Genomic DNA, 24,379 nt, shown 5'->3' on the forward strand with positions numbered 1-24,379 from the left:
TTCCCTACTATCTATACGTGAGGCAGCTTTTGAGAAGAAGAAAAAAGCCAGGAGGGAAGCTGTTGCAACTTGAAAGCCTACTAGCAACTGTCTTTCTGTTTAGTACACAAAGGGCTTCCCCAAACCAAGGAATATACCATGACCCCCTGGCCCTCTTCTCTAAATCCTTCAAGTTCTCTACCCAGCAACACACGCTCGGACCTCGCCTATTAGCTTTCTTATTGGCCAACTTGAATCGACATCTGCAGTTCTGATTGGCCGTGCGTGATCATCCGGATTCTTCCAATTGGCGAAGCTGCCGGGAGATTCCGCCCCCCCCCTCCAGCCCCCGGGTTGATCCGCAGGGGGCTGGAGAGGCGGGGTCATTTCTGCGGGATTACTTTTTCGAGGCCGCTTGTGATTGGACGGCGTGGCGCAATGCGCGCTGCCGTTTAGACACCAAGCTGTCGGGACTCTGGCCCAGGTACTGTAGGTGCTTCCGCCCGTAAACCGAAGTCGAGGAGGAGACTTCCGTGCCTGGGCTTTTGCAGAGGGCGAGCGGTTGCCCGTGGGGCTTCAGGGACTTGCCACTGAGCTGCTGTGCTGCTGCGTCAGTTTATGCCTGTGGTTTGGGTGCACGGAACGCATTCAGCTCGGTTCCCAGCTTCTGACGCAGACAGAAACAAATGCTTGTGGAATACGTGCAAATAAAGAGCCAGGGTGGCGGCCAGCCCTGTAGCCCTCTTTCAGCAGCTGTCCCCGCCTATTCCCTTCCGCTTCCGGGTCAGGGAGGTGTGTCCAAAAGAAAGGAGGAAGCAAAATCCGCCGGCATTCCCACGCCTGCCACAGTTCCTTGGGACGGCCTCTGATTTTCCGGGAGGGCTTGTCCACCCCGCAGTCTCTTTAAGAAATCACTTAGTCTCTGGCTTTGCTCTTCCCTCATCCTCTCCCTGATTACTCCTGTACGTCTAGAGATCGAAAAATACTGCAGAGTAGAGAGGAAGGGGCTGTAGAAGAAACAAGCGAAACTCATTCCCTGGGGGGCGTCCTGGAGAAGGGTAATTTCCTGCCTTCTCATACCGGCTACCTAAATTAGTTATTCGCTCCTGTCTTCAGAGCTTCAGTTGCTCTTTCACTTCCCAATTCCGCAAGAGCTCTGGGAGGCAGGGTTATGGAGAAGCGCCTGCAGGAGGCTCAGCTGTACAAGGAGAAAGGGAACCAGCGTTACCGAGAAGGGAAGTACCGAGATGCTGTAAGTAGGTACCATCGAGCTCTGCTTCAGCTGCGGGGTCTGGATCCAAATCTGCCCTCCCCGATACCCAATCTAGGACCTCAGGGCCCGGCCCTCACACCTGAGCAGGAGAACATACTGCAGACCACGCAGACAGACTGCTACAACAATCTAGCTGGTAAGAACAGGGCTGAAGGGCGGGTACAGTATCAGGCAGGCAGGTGAAAGTCTGTGAACATTGGGAAAAACACAGAGGTGCTCTTCTGTCATGTAATTACTCTGCCATGGATTGAAATGTATTTCCAATCTCTAGGGCTCCCTGTTTCTCAAACTTCACCTGGAGAGTTTAACTGAACCCCACCCCCCAGAGATTCCAGTTTAGTGGGTCTGAGGTGTAATGTGGGGTGGAGGGAGGATCTACCAATTTATGTTTCTAACAGATTCCTAGGGGATGCGATTAGATTTAGGGAATTTTGCACGCTCTTGGAAAAACACTGAACTTATGTTTATGACATTGTTTCTTTAATATGTAAAATATAGGAAGAAGCCACTTGCTTTAGCCTGTGGTGTCAGTCATTATTAGATGTTTTGGACTTTTCCACGTTTTCCTCCTTCCTATAAATCAGCTCTTGGGGGCGCCTGGGTGGCTCAGTCTGTTAAGCATCTGCCTTCACCTCAGGTCTTTTTTTTTTTTTTTTTTAAGATTTTATTTATTTATTTGACAGAGATCACAAGTAGGCAGAGAGAGAGAGGAGATGAAGCAGGCTCCCTGCTGAGCAGAGAGCCAGACCCTGGGATCGTGACCGAAGCCACTGAGCCATCCAGGCACCCCTCACCTCAGGTCTTGATCCCAGGGGCCTAACTGGGATTCTGCTCAGCTGGAGTCTGCTTCTCTCTCTGCCCTTCCCCCACTCATTCTCTTTCTCTCAAATAAATAAAATCTTTCCAAAAAAAAAAAAAAAAAAAAACCAGCGGGTCACCTGGGTGGCTCAGTTGGTTGGACGTGTGCCTTCGGCTCAGGTTGTGACCCCGGGGGTCTTGGGATCAAGCCTTGAGTTGGGCTCTCTCTGCTCGGCGGGGAACCTGTTTCTCCCTCTCCCTTTGCTTATGTGCTCTCTCTCTCATTCGCTCTCTCTCTCTGAATATTTAAAAAAAAAATCAGCTCTGGGATAACTAGTGTCATCCATCTCCATATGGCCTTGGATGAAGAAACAGATGGCAGAGTTAGTATCACTAAGATTAATCTGTGAAAAGAAAGTAGACTTCTCAGGTCTGTTCTATGGCAGGCAACATAATCATAGTGCTAATGAAATTATTTTGAAATATATTAAAGCATTCTAATGGTCCCAGCTGAGGCCATAGAAATTATTAGGATTAATTTTTATACTTCATGACTGTTATTTAAAGGTGATTTTTTTTCACTACAATAGTTTTCACTTATGATTTGATGAAAATCTAGCTTTGTTACAGTGTGTGTCTAGAGCAATTCTTAGACTCAAGTGCCAGTAATGGTAATTATAGTAGCTAATGTTTCAACTCATCCAATTCAACATTTATTTGGTAGCAAGGATATGGGAGGATAATGAGACAGATAAAAAGAGCTGCTCTCGGGTGCCTGGGTGGCTCAGTGGGTTAAGCCACTGCCTTCGGCTCAGGTCATGATCTTGGGGTCCTGGGATCGAGTCCCGCATCGGGCTCTCTGGTCAGCGGGGAACCTGCTTCCCTCTCTCTCTCTCTGCCTGCCTCTCTGCCTACTTGTGATCTCTGCCTGTCAAATAAATAAATAAATAAATAAAATCTTAAAAAAAAAAAAAAGAGTTGCTCTGATGGAACATATATTCAAATAAGGAGGTAACATACATAATATATGAAGTGATGGTAAGTGCTGGGGAAAGGAATAAAGCAGAGAATGGGGACAGTGAATGCCACAGGCATGGGAACGTTTTCTTTTTTAAAGAGAGTGGTCGGCCAATATCTTCACTGTCGATGGACCCAAAGGCAAAGACTGTGGCTTAGCCATCCATAGAGCTTCTGCTTGGAGGTGCTTGGGGAATGCTCCATAAAGATTTACTCAATTAACCATTTCTGCTCATTGAATGCCTGTCACACCAGTTTATTTACAGTATTTCTCATCTTCATAAAAATTCTGCCAGGTACTTGTGATTATCCCCATTTTGCAGGTAAGGAAATGAGATCGTGTCTCTGCCGAAAATCCTCCATTGGTATCTCATTACACTTAGGAAAAAACCCAAACTCTGACCCTCACCTTTGGGCCAGACATGGCTTGGCTCCTCCATGCACTGAACTTGCAAAGCATATTTATTTCTACCTTCTAGTTTTGTAGGATTTCTTCTCTCTCTAGGCTAGCATGCCCTGACCCTTGAGTGATCCTGGCCATTCAGATCCTAGTTCAAAAGTCACTTTCTTTGAGAGGCCTGGTGTAATCAAGCATCACTCTGACCTCCTTCACTCTATCATAGAACAGTTTTGTTTTCCTGAAAATGCTTCTAACAATTCATTTGTTTATTGTATACTCTTCCTGCTCGGGGGCTAGGATGCAAGTGGTGTTTACTCATCAAGATGTCTGTCTCATTCCTCTTCCTGCTGCTCCTAGCTCTGCCTAACATATGCATAACTGGTTGTCCAATAATGAATGAAACTACAGTGATGGATTAGTCAAGTATAAGCCATATGACCACTTGGTGGGGGTATTGTAGAAGGGATGCAGATGTAAGCTTGGGCCCTTTACTGTCCTCAGAAGCCCTGATTCTCCTTTCTTCTCACACCATGATTAAAAAATACTGTGTTTAATTCCTACGGTAATGAAACAGGGAACACATTTCCCTCCTTAATTATAGAAAGGCTGAACATTGGCTCATAGATTTGTATTTTGAAGTCTCCTTATATATACCAAGGTAATAGTGAAGTAATATATTATCAAGAAAGATGGTTTGGGGGGTCACCTGGGTGGCTCAGTAGGTTAAGCGTCTGCCTTCGGCTCGGGTCATGATCTCAGGGTACTGGGATCGAGCCCTACATTGGGCTCTCTGTTCAGCAGGGAACCTGCTTCCCCTTCTCTCTCTGCCTGCCTCTCCGCCTACTTATGACCTTTCTCTCTCTCTTTCAAATAAATAAATACAATCTTTAAAAAAAAAAAACAAAGAAAGAAAGATGGTTTAGGAATCAGAGAGACGTTGGTTCAAACTTTATATTCCACCTAGAAGCTGTGTGATCTTAGGCAAGTTACTTTTATCTCTCCAAGCCTTGATTTCTTTGTCCATTACATGGAGATAGTAACACTGACCAATTTCACACAGTGGTTGAGAAATAATGTTTTGTAGGAGATAATGTTTTGTTTTTGTTTTTAAAGGTTTTATTTATTTGTTAGGGTGAGCGGGATAGAGAGGGGCAGGCAGAGGAAGAACCAGGCTTCCCCACTGAGCAGGGAGCCTGATGTGGGGCTTGATCCTAGGACCCTGGGAACATGACCTGAGCCGAAGGCAGAGGCTTTAACCCACTGAGCCACCCAGGTGCCCCTGGGATAGTGTTCTTATGGAGCACAAAGCACAGTGCTTGCTATTTCCTCACACAATTGATGGCAACCGTTGTTTATAAAGCTGCAGTACGGGGGGCACCTGGGTGGCTGCTTCTCCCTCTTTCACTCCTCCTGCTTGTGTTCCCTCTCTCATGGTGTCTAGCAGATAAATAAATAAAATCTTTAAAATAAAAATTAAACTAAAAAGCTGCAGTACAATAATTGTTATGAAATGGATGTTCAAGACAGAGAGCCTGGGATAGAAGCGAAACAATGAAAAAGAATTTTAAATACCTTTCGAAGTATGTTCTACCAGTTTTAGAACTGGTCTTAACCCAGCACTGGGCACATTGTAAGCATTTGGTAGCTATTAAAGTCATTTATAAGGTATGTAAGAGCTTCTGTTTGCTGTTGCAACCCCAGCATCTAGAAGAATGTTTGACACCTGATGGACACTTAGATGCTTTAGATGAGTGAATTCTGTGGGTATTGTCCTCTGGTGCTGCCTCTGGTTGGCCCGTGGAACTAAGTGTAGTAAGCCCCCCCTCCCTCTTCTGTTTTCCTTTCATTTGGCCTGTTAGCCTGTCTCCTTCAGATGGAGCCAGTGAACTATGAACGAGTGAAAGAATACAGTCAGAAAGTCCTGGAACGACAACCCGATAATGCCAAGGCCTTGTATCGGGCTGGAGTGGCCTTTTTCCATCTGCAGGACTACGACCAGGCTCAGCAGTACCTCCTGGCTGCTGTCAACAGGCAGCCAAAAGGTGAGAGAAGGGGATGGAAGTGGTAAGAACAGATAAGATTGCACTGCGGAGGTGGTATCTGCTGGGGAGTGGGGAGTATTTTATTTGACTTTTTCAGTTTATTAAATGTTTTTGCCTAGGCAATAATACATTCACACCCGTAGTTCAAAATTCAAAAAGTAGAAAGAGGTGCTTGATAAACTGGCCTTCTATCCTTGCATTCTTGCCTCCAAGGGAAAGCAGTATTGTATACCCTCTAGAAGTGTTTATGCTTCAATAGGCATATCTAGAATGTCCCCGCCTTCCCTCAAAGAGATTTTAAATAAGCATTGTCTTTCAAGTTTCAGTTCCGAGGTTGTAAATAAAACAGGACTTAGATTCCAGGGAATAGGCCTGAAGATCCTCATTTCTGCCAGCTCCCCGGCTGGGTCTGGCCTTTGCTTTAGCTGTCACTTTATCCTTTAGCTCAGCAAGGCCCAGGTATGACCTAGAAAAAGGGCAGGCCTGCTGAGAGAGAATTTGGGACTTGGTTCTTTGTTTCGGAAGCAAGGAAATCGTGAAGTGGGTTATAGACTCATTCCTGTGCTGGTGGTTCAGCACTGAAAATTGTCTCCGGTTTTGCATTCTGGCTTAGAGCAACTAGGAGATGTTAGAAGCAGAGGGTCCCCAAGCATAACAATGTAGCAAAGACTGTCTGAATGAATAGGGGTGGGGGGCGGCGCCTGGCTGGCTCAGTCAGTGGAGCCTATAACTCTTGACCTTGGGGTTGTACGTTGGAGCACCACGTTCGGTGTAGAGATTACTTAAAAATATAATCTAAATATAAAATATAATAATCATAGAACAAATTAACGGGAAAGCTAGTGTGAATAAAGACCTAAATCGTGACGCGTTTGTTCGTGTTTCTTACCTTCAAGTACATAAGTGAACTGCCAGCCACGTATAAGCATTTTTAGAGTCTCTGTAGTTGTGACAACAGCTCTTTCTTCAAACTCTTTTCCTTTATCAAGTTAAAAACCAGCCAGCCCTGACTGTACAGAGATTTTTCTTCCTGTACAGAAATTTTTTAAAAATTCGCAGTGGTATTAATGAGTGAGATTTACTATTACAAGGAATAGTTATAATATATTCAGATCTTAGAAAGATTTTTAAAAACAAGTATGTGGGGGGGATAGCAGCGGAGTAGGGGGACCCTAGGCTCACCTCATCCCACAAATCAAACTAGATAATCATCAAATCATCCTAAATACCCCAGAAATCGACCTGAAGACTGGCAGGACAAACCCCACGACTACAGGTAATGAAGAAGCCTCAACGAAGAAGGGTTAAAGTAGCAGCTAAAGTCTGATACCCATCATTATGTGTGTTTCTTCACAGGAAGCTTCCTGGGCTCTAGAGAGTAGAAAATTCTGTGCATACTTTGTAGATCAGAACAAACTTATTCTCCCAGAGAATATGTTTATTCTGCTACTTACGCGTGCACACACACAAACACACACACAAACACACCCCTCCAAAAAAAAAAAAATTTGTTCCAGTATAATACTAAGTAAACCCAAATGATTCTTTCCAGTTTCAGAAATCTGGACCTCCTCAAACCTACCTTCTATAGTAAGTCCTTTGAAAGACTTGGAATCTTGATTTGAAGTAACAGTGCTGGTTTATATCATTCATTCGGGATGTCATTTGGGGTTGTCTCTGACCTGTTTCTGTAAAATAACCTCATCCCAAAAGTGGGGGTCAAATGCTAGCTTGCAGAAGCCAGTAACAGTAACTTGGTATTTTCTCTAAGTATTTATAATCAGTATGTTTTGCTTTGAACATTTTAAAGGGCTCATGTATTAATTTCGGCCATGGCTAAAAAGAAAATACCTGATTCTATAGAAAAAGTTGTAAACAAACAAACGAAGTATGTGAACAATCCTTTCCTGCCCCAAAGTGTGATTGTGTTCTAACTGCCTCTAACTGCCTTCTTTGCCCTCTCCTAAGATGCCAATGTCCGACGGTACCTCCAGCTAACACAGTCGGAACTCAGTAGCTACCATCAGAAGGAGAGACAGCTCTACCTGGGCATGTTTGGTTAACAAAGAAGAAAGATGCTCCTCCACTTGAACTTGAAAGTTAAAGACCCATCCGGGGGAAACCTGAGCCTCAGCAAGAGAAATTAACCCCATACCTCTCTGACCCAGGTGGATTTCTGTTTTGTTTCCAGCCCTGCCCAAACTCCTTGGCACTTACGCAGTCTGGTTTTCTTTTGTTGTTGTGTTGTGTTATGCTTTGTTTCTTGGGTCTGCCCATCTGCATTTGTATACCTTTCCATACATGATTCTTGGGGATATTTGCCTTGAGAATACAGTCACCTATAGGTGTGATTAATCCTCTCTGTGGCACAGATTTTAATGGTAGATGTTGTTACATGTATTCACGTACCAAGGAGAAAGCTAGTAAAGGATGAAAGAATGACAAAAGAGTTTTTTTCTCTGTTTCTCAGAGGTCCAGCGCCAAAGTCACACAGACTGCAGACTGGGAAACATATTTTTATGTGAAAACAATTATAAATTGGACCCACATGACTTAAAATGGAAAGATTTGAAATTAAACATTTTGATTAAACCAAATCCTTTTTCTTAATATTCCATGTACATTCAGATTCTTTGTCCCCCCGTGAAAGGATCTGGTTTCTATTTTTTCTGGTAATAATTTCTAGCTCCTGCTATTGTTCATACTCAGAACATTCATACAATATACTTATTTATTTTTTCATTAAACTCTTCTATCTTAAAACCTTGAGTCAGGCATTTAAGTATTTAATAGTTCTTTAGCTGTTGTGCCAAAAAAAAAAAAATACCCCAAGTAAACGTTTTAATTTTTAATAGGTGCATATGTATAGTATGCTCCTTTCTCTAAGGAAAAGAAAATAGGAAAAATAGATTGCCGTGTTGTCTTGAAACAATACCATGAAAGCAGGATAAAAAAATTAAATCTTTTCTTCATGTGTCACCTCATATTTAGCAAGAGCTCAGTTCCTTACAGAGGAGGGAAATAATAAGGAAGGGTTCTCCTTCCCTAGTGCTGAAGCACCCCCATAGAACTTTCTAGAAGCTTTGTCAGTGCAGGCTGCAGATCTGGTGTGGTCATCTCAATAGGAGGCTCCATCAACCACAAGCTCCTTTGTCATTCTGTGTACTTGTTAGGAATAATGTCCACAAGATTTGAGTTCTACAGAGTAGATGAGATCATGTAACACTGCCTCGACCTTCATGAGTGGAGGTAGTAAGCGTGCGTCACTAGCCATCACCTAACAGATTCCAGAAAGAACAACCAAAAAACCCCCAAACCCTTAGTCTTGCTAAGTATGCGTGAATTCTCCCTTCATCAGTAATGTCCCCCCACCCCCAAAGAGTCAGGCTCCTCTTTGTGTCTCCCCCTACCCTTAAATAACAGAACTTACAATAAAAAGGTTTTCTACCAAATAATCTTGTAAGTCCAAGGACAGAACTAACAGAAATAGAGTATTTCATTCCTTTTCCAAAATGCTTAAGTTTCTAAGCCTAGGTTATTGGCAAAATTATGTCATGGTTGCATGTTTGCTTTGAGCAAGTTTTGCTTTCTGATCTTCTTTTTTCTTTTTTTTTTTTTTCTTCCAAAGACTGGATGTTACACTAAGCTATCTTCTGCATCAATGAGGAAAAAAATAAAACTGGTATTTAAAAACCTATTTTACAAATTTATTGCACTAGGGGTGCCTGGGTGGCTCAGTGGGTTAAAGCCTCTGCCTTCGGCTCAGGTCATGATCCCAGGATTCTGGGATCGAGCCCCGCATCAAGCTCTCTGCTCGGTGGGGAGACTGCTTCCCCACCCATCCACCGCCTGCTTCTCTGCCTACTTGTGATCTCTGTCTGTCAAATAAATAAATAAAATCTTTTAAAAAAATAAATTTGTTGCACTAATCCTTTTATTAGCACTGCAAAGAGACCAAGTGGTCAGGCTTACATTTCAGTCTTTCTTTCGAAGACCGGCTTCTAATGGAGATGTTAATGAACAAGAAATTTGTCAGAGATAGGCAGTCACCTGTGGGTCTAGGGGAGATCCAGCCAGCCCACATCCTGAAGGAATCCCAGAGGGCACCTCAATCTCTGTACTCAGAAGTTTGTGGTGGGGGAGGCAGCTCACCGTACTTATCCTTAACGAATTCCATGCAGAATTTCAGGGTTTGATTGACGGGAAAGCATTGTGGATGTAAAGGTACGTCCTTGGGCAAAGAAGGGACAATTTAGACCAGTGTCTTCCCAACTCCTGCCCACCACCTTTACAGTTTTGCCAAAACCACATACTACCTACGTTATTATTTTCTTTCTTTTTTTAAAGATTTTATTTATTTGACAGAGATCACAAGTAAGGCAGAGAGGCTGGCAGAGAGAGAGGGAAGCAGGCTCCCCGCTGAGCGGAAAGCCCAATGTGGAGCTTAATCCCAGGATCCTGGGACCATGACCCAAGCTGAAGGCAGAGGCTTTAACCCACTAAGTCACCCAAGCACCCCTACACTATTATTTTCAAAGGACCTTTTGGACAGAGGAACATGTTAAATGATATCATGAGGATATAATCCACAAACTGTGAACTGTGAAACTATAAGACAAACAACCTAGTTTCCTCAATAAATAGATTGCAGGAGGGGCACCTGGGTGGCTCAGTCAGGTAAGCATCTGACTTTTGAGTTCAGCTCAGGTTATGATCTCAGGGTTGTGCAATCAAGCCCCAAGTCAGGCTCTACACTCAGTGGGGAGTCTGCTTGAGATTCTCTCTCTGCTTCAGCCCTCCACACCATCCCCCACCCCCACTGCTTGCATTCATGCTCTCTATCAATAAATAAATAAAATCTTTTTTTTAAATGCAGGGAAAAGGAGAGAAGAACTTATAGATTAAAAAAGGCTTAAGACACCAAACAAATGTGACTGATTCTGATTTGAATTCTGGATTTGGATTCTGATTTGAAAACAAAACAACTGAGGGGCACTTGGGTTGGTTAAGCCTCTGACTTCAGCTCAGGTTATGATCTCAGGGTCCTGGGATCTAGTCCCACGTCTGGCTCCCTGTTTAGGGGGGAGCCTGCTTCTCCCACTCCCTGTGCCCCTCCCCCCGCTTGTGTGCGTGTGCTGTTCTTTCTCTCTCTAATAAATAAATGAAATCTTCTATTAAAAAAAAAACCAAAACAACTGAAAGTTTGAGATAAGGGTGCCTGGCTGGCTAGTTAGAGTATGACTCTAGATCTCAGGATTGTGGGTTCAAGCCCCATCCTGGGTATAGAGATTACTTACAAATAAAATCTTTAGGGCACCTGGGTGGCTCAGTTGGTTGAGCGACTGCCTTCGGCTCAGGTCATGATCCTGGACTTCCAGGATCAAGTCCTGCATCCGGCTCCCAGCTCTTTGGGGAGTCTGCTTCTCCCTCTGACCTTCTCCTCCCTCATGCTCTCTCTCACTCATTCTCTCTCAAATAAATAAATAAATAAAATCTTTAAAAATAAATAAAATCTTTAGGGGCACCTGGGTGGCTCAGTCTGTTAAGCATCTGCCTTAGGCTCAGGTCATGATCCTGGGGCCCTGGGATCAAGTCCCACATTGGGCTCCTTGGTCAAGGGCAAGTCTGCTTCTCCCCTCTGCCCCTCCCCGTTGCGCATGCTCTCTCTCTGTCAAAAAAATAATAAAATCTCTTAATAAAAAAAAGAAAATCTTTAAAAATCTTTAAAAGAAGATCTTAAGAATAAATAAGTTTATGAGATAAATTTGAACCAGAATTGTTGGGGTGGAGAAAAGGATTTTTGCCAGTTTTGTTGAGTGTGACTATGGTATTCAGTATTTGTTTTTTTTTAAGATTTTATTTATTTATTTGACAGACAGAGATCACAAGTAGGCAAAGAGCCAGGCAGAGAGAGAGGGGAAGCAGGCTCCCCACTGAGTGGAAAGCCTGATGCGGGGCTCGATCCCAGGACCCTGGGATCATGACCTGAGCCCAAGGCAGAGGCTTAGCCCACTGAGCCACCCACGCGCCCCTGGTTGTTGTTGCTGTTGTTGTTGTTGTTTTTTAAGAGTTCTTTTAGGAGTGCCTGTCTTGAAGCAGCTGCCTTTGGCTCAGGTCACGATCCCAGGGTCCTGGATGGAGCCCCACATCAGGCTCCCTGCTCAGTGGGGAGTTTGCTTCTCCCTCTTCCTCTGCCTCTAACCCCTGGCTTGGACTCTCTCTCAGTCACTTTCTCTCTCTCAAATAAATGAATAAAATCTTAAAAATAAATATATTAAGAATTCCTTTAGAGGTGCATGCCAAAATCATTTACTGATAATTGGGTAGGGGACTTTGGAAGATTTCATATCATTTGCCAAAACAAAACAAAACCCAGTAAAGTAAATATATTTTACAATAAAAATAGTATATCTCCAGGTAAATAATCTTTGGAAACACTGGCTTTGGTGACATTAAAATTGAAATTCAGGGGCGCCTGGGTGGCTCAGTCAGTCAAGCACAAAACTTATCTCCGAGTTTGAGCTCCATGTTGGGCAGAGAGATCATTTAAAAAAATAAATAGTTGGGATGCCTGGGTGGTTCAATTGGTTAAGCATCTGACTCTTGATTTTGGCCCAGGTCATGATCTTGGGGTCCTGAGATAGAGCCCCACATTGGACTTTACACTGGACGTGGAACCTGCTTGAGATTCTCCCTCTCCCTCTGCCCCTTTCCCCCACCCACACCCAATCCCCAGCCTTGTGCAGATGCACACACACTCTTCTCTAAAGCAAGACAAAATAGATAAATAAAATGGAAATCAAAGCAAAGGACTGAAATGATGACTTTTGTGAAGCTAAGTCTGGCCAAGTGTCTGGTGATTGAAGACACAATAGGCAGCAAATGAAATCATACTCTTATAAAACTGCCAGTTAAGAAAAGATTTTAAATTTAAAAAAAAAAAAAAAAGAGGGGCACCTGGGTGGCTGAGTTGGTTAAGCTACTGCCTTCGGCTCAGGTCATGATCCTGGAGGCCTGGGATTAAGTCCTGTATCGGGCTCCCAGCTCCATGGGGAGTCTCTTTCTCTCTCTGACCTTCTCCCCTCTCATGCTCTCTCTCACTCTCTCTCTCTCTCTCTCAAATAAATGAATAAAATCTTTTTAAAAAGAAAGAAAGAAAAGAATTAAAATCCTAAATTAGAATTAAAGCTCTAGAGTCACCTGGCTGGCTCAGTCAGTATGGTGTGCAGCTCTGGATCTTGGGGTTGTAAGTTCGAACCCCACACTGAGCGTAGAGATTACTTAAAATTAAAAATCTTAAAAGAATTGTATCTCTAAAGCTGGAGAGCAAAAGGTGGTTGTCTGAAAACTAAATCTGCTTATAGCTCAAAAATAAAATTTCAGGGTGAAACTCTTGGTAGGCTGGAGCCTGACCCTTACCCTCATAAAAGGAGGCTGATTCTGGCTCGGTAAAATGCAGTGTTATCCAAAAATTAGGACTGTCCAGCGATAGACTATGTTTCCTCTGGGAATAATGAGTTCTGTTTTTTATGATTATTTATTTAATCTCTATACACAATGTAGGGCTTGAAGTCATGACCCCAAGGTCAAGAGTCACAAGCTCCACCGACTGAACCAGCCAGGCACCCCAGGTTCTTCTTCAAGGAGGGGTTTCACACTGGCAATAGGAGGAGCCAATGTTGGACTAGGGGTTGGATGAGCTCACCTGTGGTTCCTTGAATTCACGGAGGAGACCATTGAGAACCCCGGAAATGAGAAAATTCTCTATAGCTCACACCTCTATAGACCGGTGGAGACTGTTCCTGGCGACCAGCATATACAGTGAGACAACTGTGGCCTTTCGTGTTGGCTGTTGGCTGCCTCCAACAGCTCGCAGATTCCTAATTTCCACTGCCAGGGAAATTGGCATCTCATGCTGGAAACTGAAAGCAAATGCTGGCTCTGGAGGAGAACCACACCAAGCAACAGATCCTCTTTAGGTGTTACACATGGCCAAGACTGTAACAATGGTTACTGTTTTCCAGACTGTCTAGAGAAATAGTATGCATGATATATACATGTAGACACCATATTATGTCTTGCTTTTAGGAACTGGATGTTCTGAGGCAACCGATTTTATTTTTTCTCCCCACCCCCCTTTTTTAAAAGATTTTTTTAAAAAGATTTTATTTATTTATTTGACAGACAGAGATCACAAGTAGGCAGAGAGACAGGCAGAGAGACAGGCAGAGAGAGAGAGGGGGAAGCAGGCTCCCCACCGAGCAGACAGCCTGATGTGGGGCTCGATCCCAGGACTATGGGATCATGACCCGAGCTGAAGGCAGCTGCTTAACCAACTGAGCCACCTAGGCGCCTCTTTTTTTTTTTTTTTTAAGATTTTATTTATTTATTTGACAGAGATCATAAGCAGGCAGAGAGACTCGATCCCAGGACCCTGGGATCATGACCTGAGCCAAAGGCAGAGGCTTTAACCCACTGAGCCGCCCAGGCGCCCCAAGGCGCCTCTTTTTTTAAGATTTTATTTATTTGACACAGAGAGAGCACAAGCAGGGGGAACAGCAGGCAGGCAGAGAGGGAGAAGCAGGCTCCCTGCTGAGCGAGGAGCAAGGAGGCCAATGTGGGGCTCCATCCCAGGACCCTGGGATCATGACCTAAGCAGAAGGCAGCTGCTTAACCAATTGAGCCACCCAGGCACCCCTCTTTCTTTCCACATATGTAATTATTATACAATTCACATATCATAAAATTTATCCTTTTATTTAAAAATTTTGTTTGAGGGGCGCCTGGGTGGCTCAGGTCATGATCCCAGAGTCTTGGGATCAAGCCCCGGCATCAGGCTCCCTGCTGAGCAGGGAGCCTGCCTCTCCCTCTCCTCCTCCCCGGGCTTGTGTTCCCTCTCTTGCTGTCTCTCTCGCTGTCCAATAAATAAATAAATAAATCTTTAAAAAAATGAATAAAAAATAAAAATTTTGAGAGAAAAAGGGAAAGAGAGAGCACGTTCAAGAACCCAAGTGGAGGAGGGGCAGAGGGAGAAGCAGACTCCCCCGCTGAGCAGGGAGCCCAATGCAGGGCTCAACCCGAGCACCTTGGGATCATGACCTGAACGGAGGGCAGATGCTTAACTGACTGAACCACCCAGGTGGCCAAAATTCACCCTTTTAAAGACAAATGATTGGGCGCCTGGGTGGCTCAGTGGGTTAAGCCGATGCCTTCGGCTCAGGTCATGATCTCAGGGTCCTGGGATCGAGTCCCGCATCGGGCTCTCTGCTCAGCGGGGAGCCTGCTTCCCTCTCTCTCTCTACTTGTGATCTCTCTCTGTCAAATAAATAAATAAAATCTTTAAAAAAAAATAAAAATAAAGGCAACTGATTGTTTTTAGGCAACCGATAGTTACTCTAGGCAAGACGTTGGAAAAGGTGCTCCACTCAGCTAGAACTCATCGTGTGTATGTATGTCTTGCCTTGTTACTGATGCCAAGGAATTAGAGTGGGAATATATATTTGCACAAATAAAATTAGCCATTTGGAAGACAAACTAAAAGGTTATTCCAACACAAGGAAGTGAAAGGCATAGAATTCATTCAGCTGTGAAAATGTTAAGCATCAATGGTTTGCTTCCCTCAATGCCCCAGATATGGAGTTTCCTTTGGCCAAAACTCTGATGTTTAATCCGCCTTCCTCTAACTCAGAAACAGAAGCTTGCCGGCAAGAGCTTACAATGCAGAGGAGGACAGATAAATACAAAAAGAGAGAAAATAAATTCAGAAGAGTGACTCATTTTCATCTTCTCCAACTCTTCCTTGTTGCTTTTTTTGCACCCAATTCCTTATGTGCAGAATCGAGAAGGGTTTTTCGGGAGCCCTCCTACCCTATGGCACCACTGTTCACAGAGAACAGAAAAGCAGGCCCCTTCTGCTACGGGCCCAGAGCTCCCAGAACCCACCTCAACACCCGAGACCCCTATTTCTCTGGGGTCTCTACTGCCAGTAACCACTGTGCGACCACAACTGAGTAATCTGACTTCTCGAGGCCTTCCTCATGCCTTTCAGGTGAGGGAGTTGGACTAAAGGAACTTTAAGATTGTGTTATCTGGAGTTCCTCGCTTTCATTTTTCCCAAGCCCCCATCTTTCCCATACCACAGGCCTTCCTCCTCCTCCCCGCAAAACCCATCACGCCAGAGCTTCGTGTTTTTTTCTGCCTTTGGGTTCATCTTCAGGGACCTCAACCCACATCAGGACACACAGGCAACGATTTCATGTCATCGGTAACAGTGTCTGTTGCTGAAACAGTCACCCACAGACTTTCTATAATGGAAGCAGAGGCGAAGGGGTAAGGGAGCAAAGCCAAACACTCATGAGGATGAACGAGAAAACTGCTGGTTTTCTCAACAACGTTCTAACCCAGCACAGTGGGCATGGTGTTTGAAGCCCATGACTCAAACTCTGGTTTGCCCCTTAACTCGCCCTGGTTAACCCGCAGTAGGTTAACCTGATTTTTGGGTCTCACGTTTCCTTGCCCGTGGAAAAAGGAAAGGGGAGAGGAGTGCTAATACCTCATAAAGTTGTTGGGAATTAAGGATTTTTATGAAGTCTTCAGTACAGCCCAGGATACGGGAGCTCAACTACAACGATAAACCATCACTGGGTACGATTCCCTCATTAGTACACTTGTCCTAAGCCAAATCCATATTGCCCTCTGCCTCTCCCACTTTTTCCCCTCAAAAGCAACCTGACCTTGAACCCTACCCCAGGTACAGATGTGAGCTTCCTAAAAGATTGGCAGGAAAAGTATGAAAGAATCAGGAGGCACGCAGGTTTGTGGAATAAACCAGCCGACACCGGTCCAAAGAGAAGCTTTCACTGCTAGCTTTATGGTCCAGAAGGCAGGGTGGGAAGCAATTACAGCTCAGAAAAATTCCCAGAGCCCTTGGAGAGGAGCTGACCGAGATGCACCCGCTCCAGAAAAGTCCTGCTGTCTGGCTGGGTAAAGAAAAACCGGTGGGAAATCTCCCGCCTGCCAAGGGGTTCATTCTGTTCCCACAGCAGGGGAAAAGAAAAAGCTTCCAGTCTCTGCTGCCCCCTAATGATGGCAAGAGCAGGCCTAGCATCGGCTCATGATGCTCCCGCAGGTGTCAGTTTTTGGGGCCGAGTACAAAATCTTTAGGTGGCCCCCCGCCACCGCCACCGCCGTTCTGCTTGTCTGCTGTCGGGGACCCGTGGAGGGGCTGCACTCCTAGGAGGGGGCCAGCCTCTGGATCCGGCTTGCTGCGTTTGGCCAGGTCCTCATTGTGAGCCTTGCGGATGTGTCGGTAGAGGTCCCCTGACTGGGTGTAGCTGCGCAGACAGTAGCGGCACTCGTAGGGTCGCTCGCGTGTGTGCACCGTGGCGTGTCGCCTTAGTGTGTAAGAACATGAGAAGGTCTTCCCACATGTCTTGCAAGTGGGCACGTCCTCGGTAAAAACCCCAAAACTTCCCGGGGTTGCTTCATACTCAGAAGGCAGGTAAAGTGGCTCATGCAGGGCCGCGGGCGCAGGCAAGGGCGATGTCACCAGTCCTCGGGGATACTGCCCTGGCCCTGGCAGCAAATGGTAGGGTAGGTGAGGATCTGGGGGCAGGAAGTGGTCACTTGGTCCCACCTCCTCCAGTCCGGCTGCTCGTGGCTCCTCAAAAGCCTCTGGCTGAGGGGGCTGTCCACCATACATTGCTCCCCCGGGCGGGAACAGTCCCTCGGGCCCCTGACGCTGTTCCTCGGACACATCGGGCTCCTCGTCAGAAATCACAATAGCTTCTACTTTCACCTGGACCAGCTCAGCTTCCGCGGGCGCTGGAGCCTGCGATGGAACCGGGACTGGGACCAGGGCAGCTGCTGGAGCAGGAGGATAGAAGCCTTGCAGTGTTCCCCCAGCACCCCTTGGTTCCACCATCCTCAGACTCTCAGTACCCACATCAAGGGGAGCCAGAGGCTCTGCCGAAACTGTTGGAAGGCCTGAAGACAAGTAGTTTGCAGGAATAGTCTCTGTGGAGCTACTGGGGCTGGCGAGGGAGACATCAGCCACTGGTGCAGGAGGTGCCCGGAGATGTGGGGAGTCGACCTCCACGCCAGGCTGGGTCGTGTCAGCCCCCCCGGGCATTGGTGGCTCATCTGGAGGACAGACTGTCGGTGAGGGAGCTGCAGGGCCTTTCCATTCCCCTTTGCCCCAGTGGCCTGATGTCTCGGCAGATGCCAACGAAGGCTGGGGGCCACGGGAAGAGGGCAAAAACTCCAAACTAGGGGGCTGTGAGTTGGTTTCCTCCTCCTTCTTGGTACTGTCTGCCTCAGCCAGGGCCCGGGCTTGCAGCCGCCGCTTACACACTTTAACGATGTCATTCATGTGCAAGTAGCTGGCAGCCGCCAGCACATCCTCCACAGGGGTATCCCCCCTCAGGACCAGCTGGCCAGCATACATGAAGTCCAGAAGCAGCCCAAACGCTGGGGCCGTGACAATCTCATTGTGGATGCACACCAGATCCCTCTTGTCCAGCTCCCGCTCTTTGTAGAAAAGCTGGAAGAACGGGCTGCAGGAGGCCAGCACAGCCCGATGGGCCAGGAACTGGGTGCTACCCACCATTACGGTGCAGTCACAGAGGAAACCCTGGGACCGCTGCTCTCGCAGGCTCTGCAACAGCTGCTGGCTGTGTTCTGGGAACTCCATAGCACCCCACGAAGGGAAAAGGACCCTAGGAAGGGCCCCACCAGTGGCTCCCTGGGAAGAGAGGACAGTAGGTTAGGGCAGCTAACCTCCCCAGCAACCTTCACCTCAGCCTGAGATTTCACCTGCCGCCCCAAAGCCTCTGGCAACACCGTCCTGGCCCCAAAACGCCCGCTGAAACTACTACCCTTCTTTCTCCTAGGTCACACCCAGTGATCCTTTAGCCCCGCCCCTTCGGCTCAACCTTAGCAGCAGGCCCCGCCCCCGCTCATAAAACCACGCCCCGGAAGTCCCGCCCCCTAACCAGCCTACGCTTCCTCGATGCCCACCCAGTGGCTTCCAGCAGCTTCCCCAACTAGGAGTCTCTTTTGCTTCCAGGCCTTCCCGGGAGGTACCTCTACGCCCCACTCCAAGAACTCCCCTGAGCCTCTCTCTCTCTCGCCTTCCAGGGGCTAAGAAGTCCTAGGGTGGGAACTAGCAGAGAAAGCCGATCCCTCACCCACCAGCGAGAAACCACCGGCGAGCTCCACCCCCTCCCACCTCCTTAATTTTAATTGGCTAAAATTGGCCTCCCCTCGGCACGGATTGGTTCACTGTCCACTAACCATCCCCCAGCTCTGAGCGGCGTCTGCAAGTGGGTGCCGGTGGCCGTTACTCCGGAAGCTAGGCGCAGGATTGGTTAGCGCTCCTGTCCTAAACTTTTCCTCGTCGTCCCGCCTTCTTTACCCCAGAGACCTCGTGATTGGCTGAGCTTCATCTACCTGCGGCGGTAGGAGGGCGGGGAGCGGCTCTATGGAGATGAGCGCAAAGTCTTCTGGCTTGGGCTCGAGGCCCGCAGCTCTGCAAGGTGTTGTGCTCAGGGTGGCTGGGAAAGAGAGAACCCCAAAACCCTAATTTGATGGCTCCAGACCCCTGGGTCAGAAATGGTGGTGTCCTTTCACCTGATCATACCGCCCTTAGCCTAATTCCTGTAGTCAATTTACAATGAAGAGATTAGGGTGCCCTTCTCCGTGTCTGCAGGGGCCTTGGAGGTGCTGATGGAAGGGAGGGAGTGGGGGCATGGCCTTAAAATTTACCAGCACAGGAAAATAGGAGAATAAAGAGTGTGGTTACACCCCCCGCCACTTTTTTAAAAAAGTAGACTCGATGTCCAACATGGAACGTTTACTCAGGACCCTGAGACCAAGGATCATAGGCTCCACCGACTAAGCTCCAAGAACATGGTAACATGGTTTTTGTTTTTGTTTTGGGGGTTTTTCTTTTTTTTTTTTCCCCCCTTTGAGTGTGATTGCTTCTGAATAAATCTTTTGAGGGTACCTAGGTAACCAGCAGAAGAAGGGGTATTAATTGGGAGTTACTGTTACCTGTCTCTTCTCTGACCAGGGCAGTGTGTTGACAGGGTTTCCATAGGGGTAACTCAGTGCACTTCACCCCTTTTCACCCCTTCACCCACCACACTAAGTATCTTCGCATTGTCCTGCAGCCAAGCCCTCCAATGAGACCTAACCAGAAATAAGGACATTAATCAACCTTTCATCCTTGTACTTTAGCCCTGTGGGCCATATTGACCTTGGCTTGAGATCCCATCTTTTCAAGATACCCTCCAAGCCACACTATATTGCATAGAAATTAAAATTAAGCAACATATCATTTTTGGGGAAAATATATTTTCAAAACAAAAAAATGTAGTGATAATTAGTAGCAATTTTTTATATTTCCCCAAATTTCTTTAATGTCTGGCTTAATAGAATACAGGTGGATTCTCACATCTGCTTCGGTTTTCAAGCTATTATGAGATATTGTGTTGATTATGCAAAGAAAATGCCTCACACAGGTATTAGTGCATGGAATTTCATTGGCTATGGAGACAACTTTGTGTTCTACTCTGAGTGGGATGGGAAGCCATTGATGGTTATGTTTTTGTTTTTGTTTTTTTAAGATTTTATTTGGGGCGCCTGGGTGGCTCAGTGGGTTAAAGCCTCTGCCTTCGGCTGAGGTCATGATCCCAGGTCCTGGGATCGAGCCCTGCATCGGGCTCTCAATGCTCAGCAGAGAGTCTGTTTCCTCCTATCTCTCTCTGCCTGCTTCTCTGCCTACTTGTGATCTCTGTCTGTCAAATAAATAAATAAAATCTTTGTTTTTTTTAAAGATTTTATTTATTTATTTGACAGAGAGAGAGAGATCACAAGTAGACAGAGAGGCAGGCAGAGAGAGAGAGAGAGAAGCAGGCTCCCCGCTGAGCAGAGAGCCCGATGTGGGGCTCGATCCCAGGACCCTGAGATCATGACCTGAGCCGAAGGCAGAGGCTTAACCCACTGAGCCACCCAGGTGCCCCCATTGATGGGTTTTAAGTAGAGGAATGCTCTGATATGATTCTAGTTCTTAGAGGCTTATCCTGATGACTCAGTGGAGAAGGAAGCATAGGGGATCAAAGTGGGAGCAGGGAGGAAGGTGTGGGAATGGTCCCAGAGGAGATGATGGTGCCTTGATAAATGTAGTGGTGGATGTAGCTGGAGAGAAATGCTAGGTCAACAGAATTTGCTAAAGCAAGGGTAGGAAGTTAGGAACAAGAGAAAAAAAAGTCAAAATTTTGGCATGAGCAGTGGTATGGCTGGTAGAACCATTTTCTGAGAGGCGAGCAATGGGAAATCGAGAGTTCTGCTTCTGATCCTTTAAGCAGAGCTTCCTCTTAGCCAGTTAAGACTTGTGAGCCTGAAGATCAGGGGGAATGTTGGGGTTGGAGATACATGTTGGGGAATGTCATCAGTATATAGATGGTATATTTAAAACCAAGGGACTAGAGGGATCCTCCCTGTATAGTAGAGGACTGCTGGAGTTGGTAAGCAGTAAAGAACATAGGCTGTTCAGGAAGGTGAAGCAGTTTGGTTTCTACAGGTTCAGAAGAGATCGGAATGAAGGTGAGTCAGAGTTTGGGCACAAAGACTGAGTGTGTGCCACACTCTGGGATTGCTATGCCTACTGGACCTAGGTTAAAAATTTTTTTTTTTACATGTAAACTCTGTGTCCATCATGGGGCTTAAACTCATGACGTTGATATCAAGAATCACATGCTCTACTGACTGAGCCAGGCAGACACCCCTGAAATTTCTTGTTTTAGCTTTACATTTGCCGTGTTGCGGGGTGCCTGGGTGGCTCATTGGTTGGGCAACTCCCTTCCAGGACCTTCCAGGGTCCTGGGATCAAGCCCTGCATCAGGCTCCCTCCTCCCAGGACCCGGGGACCACGACCTGAGCCAAAGGCAGACACCCAATGACTATCATAGAGGTTACAAAAATAAAATCTTAGGGGGAACTGGGTGGTTCAGTGGGTTAAGCCTCTGTCTTCGGCTCAGTTCATGATCTCAGGGTCCTGGGATGGAGCCCTGCATCAGGCTCTCTGCTCAGCAGGGAGCCTGCTTCCCCCTCCCTCTCTGCCTGCCTACTTGTGATCTCTCTCTCTCTTTCTCTTTCTGTCAAATAAATAAATAAAAATCTTTAAAAAAATCTTAGTAAATAAATAAATACCAAAAGAAACGTCATACTTACAGTATCAATTTTCTCCCAAGAAAAAAGCTTGAAAAGCTTTGCTTCTATGTATTTGTGTATTAGTAGAAGTTAGATAACCATCTACCATTTATTTAGCATTTGTTAAGGGCTAACAGCATGCTAAAGACATAATCTCTAATTCCAAAATAGTCTTTCTGCTCTCTATTAAGCAGAAATGACAGCTTCACCTTGGTTACGTAACTTGGCCAAGGTCACATGGCTAATAAAAGGCAGAAATGGGGGCGCCTGGGTGGCTCAGTGGGTTAGAGCCTCTCTCTTCAGTTCGGGTCATGATCCCAGGGTCCTGGGATCCAGCCCAGCATCGGGCTCTCTGCTCAGTGGGGAATCTGCTTCCCTCCCTCTCTCTCTGCCTGCCTCTATGCCTACTTGTGATCTCTATCAAAATAAAATCTTTTAAAAAATAAAATAAAATAAAATAAAATAAAAGGCAGAACTGAGATTGAGTTTAAGACTACCTGCAAAACCATACCCCTAACCATTCTGTAGATCTATCTTCCTAGAGTGTCTGTAGGGTGGTTTTCAGGGTTGTTGTAATACCAATGGCCAGAGGATTTAGACTTGGTTGAGGGCAGGAGTATCCTAGTTGTTGGAAGAACAGGTGGCACAGAGGGAGGAGTCCAGAACCAGGAAGAGGGGCAGCGGGGATGGATGGTCTTGCTCAGAGATCGCCCTCCAGCAGGACCTGCTACTACTGTTGGTCTTTAGGAAACAGTGACTGACATCACAAGGGCTCCTCTCTAAAAAGTGATAGCAGGGGCTCCTGGGTGGCTCAGGGGGTTAAGCCTCTGCCTTTGGCTCAGGTCCTGGTCGGTCGCAGGGTCCTGGGATCAAGCCCCCCATCAAGCCCCACATCTGGGCTCTCTGCTCAGCAGGGAGCCTGCTTCTCCCTCTCTTTGCCTGCCTGTCTGCCTACTTGTGATATCTCTCTCTGTCAAATAAATAAATAAATACAATCTTTAAAAAAGAGAGTTAGCAAATGATAACTGAATCTTCCAACAGATTTTCTTTGTGTGCCAAATCTCAGTACAGCTGATTATTAGCCAATGCTGTTCTCTTCCATCCTAGCTTGTCTCTCTCTGATCCCGAGGCTTTGGAAGCAAAGGGATCAGGGCTTGGGGTAAATGTATCAAGGCCAACCCAGGCCTGGGGAGCTCAGAGACAGAACAGGTTCAGCCAGTCTTTGCTGACAAAATCCAAAAGCAGAGAAACAAGAGGTGGTGAAACAAGAAAGGAGTTTCAGGGAGGCTAACACTGGGGAAGACAGAAGATTACCATCTCAAAGACTGTAGACTGTCTCCAAAGTGCTGAAAATACTCCCATGTTTGTATAAGGAAAATGCCAGACAAAGGAAGGTGGGTCAGGGGAGGTAGGCGGAGAAGGTCAAAGGGATCACTGTCTTACCGGCAATCATGGGTGGGGTTTTACCGGCTCAGGAGAGTCCCTGGTGCGTGAAGGGGTAGTTTTGGTTTCCATCAAGGGATGCTTTGCCCTCAGGGTCTTCCGCTTGAGCCCAGAGATGTGCTGGAATGAAGACCCCAACTAAAAAGTTTGAGGTCAAAATGGAGGCCACAGCCCTCTTTTACCCTGGGAAGCCATTGGGTTACAAAAAGGGGAGAGACATAATTAGACTTGAGTCTTGGATGCATCAGTCTTGGCAAATAAATGCATAAAAGATGTTCAACATCATTAGTCATTAGGGAAGTGAAAATTAAAACTACAATGAGCTACTACTATGCATTTACTAGAATAGCTAAATAAACAAGCCTTGCTGACAGTGTCAAGTGCTGGTGAAGATATCAGAGCAACTGGATTTAGCCTGCTTATGCAATTATAGTATTTTACCATACCACACAGACACAATAGGTGTAAATTAATGCAAGAGCATTGATAATAGTAAACTGTGGGAAAATAACTAGGAAGAGATGAGGGGTTTTTAAAAGATTTTGTTGCACTCTTTTAAAGAAATTTCTCTACCCAGGGGAGCCTGGGTGACTCAGTGGGTTAAAGCCTCTGCCTTCGGCTCAGGTCATGATCTCAGGGTCCTGGGATCAAGCCCCTCATCAGGCTCTCTGCTCAGCGAGGAGCCTGCTTCCTCCTCTCTCTCTGCCTGCCTCTCTGCCTACTTGTGATCTCTGTCTGTCAAATAAATAAATAAATAAAATCTTTAAAAAAAAGAAAGAAAGAAATCTCTCTGCCCAACAGGGCGCTTGAACTTATAACCCCAAGATCAAGAGTCATATGCTCTACCAACTGAACCAGCCAGGCACCCCAGGCCCAGGAACTGATGAGTAGTAAGTATCTATTAATAATTCTGACTCTAAATACAGTGTTTTTGTTTCCCCCCCACACATGCATATCAAGTAATTCTCAAACACCAGCTGAGTGTCCTACAATTCAGTTCAATTCTGAAACCATCTACATGGTAATAATATTGGGTTCCACAGGTTAAGGGCTCAGTCCTGTCAGAATGTTCCCTGTCCCCACCCCCCTCCCCCCTGTAGATGCCAACTGGAAGTCCACATTGTCACCTGAGTTTCTCACCTACTGGCTATACATTCTCCAAAGACTCTTGGGTTTAGTCAATTTGTTAGAGTGGTTCATGAAACACAAAGACAC

The 24,379-nt window shown here is 46.2% G+C and overlaps 2 protein-coding genes across 5 annotated transcripts; one reads left to right on the forward strand and one right to left on the reverse strand.

Annotated features, from left to right (window-relative positions):
- The first annotated feature begins 508 nt into the window (after window positions 1–508).
- TTC9C (tetratricopeptide repeat domain 9C) lies at window positions 509–9,243 on the forward strand. Of its 2 annotated transcripts, XR_004385191.1 has the most exons (4): window positions 509–1,388; window positions 5,327–5,509; window positions 7,478–7,677; window positions 9,138–9,243. XR_004385191.1 is itself a non-coding variant. In XM_032879273.1 (3 exons), the coding sequence occupies exons 1-3, from the start codon at window positions 1,151–1,153 to the stop codon at window positions 7,570–7,572; spliced, it is 516 nt and encodes a 171-aa protein (XP_032735164.1). In that variant the 5' UTR covers window positions 511–1,150; the 3' UTR covers window positions 7,573–8,333. The 2 variants fall into 2 exon arrangements, 1 of the variants encoding a protein (XP_032735164.1); XM_032879273.1 differs by lacking the exon at window positions 9,138–9,243 and having other exon boundaries at window positions 511–1,388; window positions 7,478–8,333.
- A 7,134-nt stretch (window positions 9,244–16,377) lies between these two features.
- On the reverse strand, window positions 16,378–18,730 carry ZBTB3 (zinc finger and BTB domain containing 3). 3 transcript variants are annotated; one of them, XM_032879269.1, is made up of 2 exons: window positions 18,701–18,730; window positions 16,378–18,251 (listed from the first exon to the last, which is right to left on the reverse strand). In XM_032879269.1, exon 2 carries the CDS (start codon window positions 18,198–18,200, stop codon window positions 16,641–16,643), a length of 1,560 nt encoding a protein of 519 aa, XP_032735160.1. In that variant the 5' UTR covers window positions 18,201–18,251; window positions 18,701–18,730; the 3' UTR covers window positions 16,378–16,640. The 3 variants fall into 3 exon arrangements, with proteins under 3 accessions (XP_032735160.1, XP_032735159.1, XP_032735161.1); XM_032879268.1 differs by lacking the exon at window positions 18,701–18,730 and adding an exon at window positions 18,593–18,692; XM_032879270.1 differs by lacking the exon at window positions 18,701–18,730 and adding an exon at window positions 18,527–18,588.
- Window positions 18,731–24,379: the final 5,649 nt, after the last annotated feature.

This window comes from Lontra canadensis, unplaced genomic scaffold (assembly GCF_010015895.1).
Source record: "Lontra canadensis isolate GAN:19392208 unplaced genomic scaffold, GSC_riverotter_1.0 scaffold66, whole genome shotgun sequence".
NCBI classification, from domain to species: Eukaryota; Metazoa; Chordata; class Mammalia; order Carnivora; family Mustelidae; genus Lontra; species Lontra canadensis.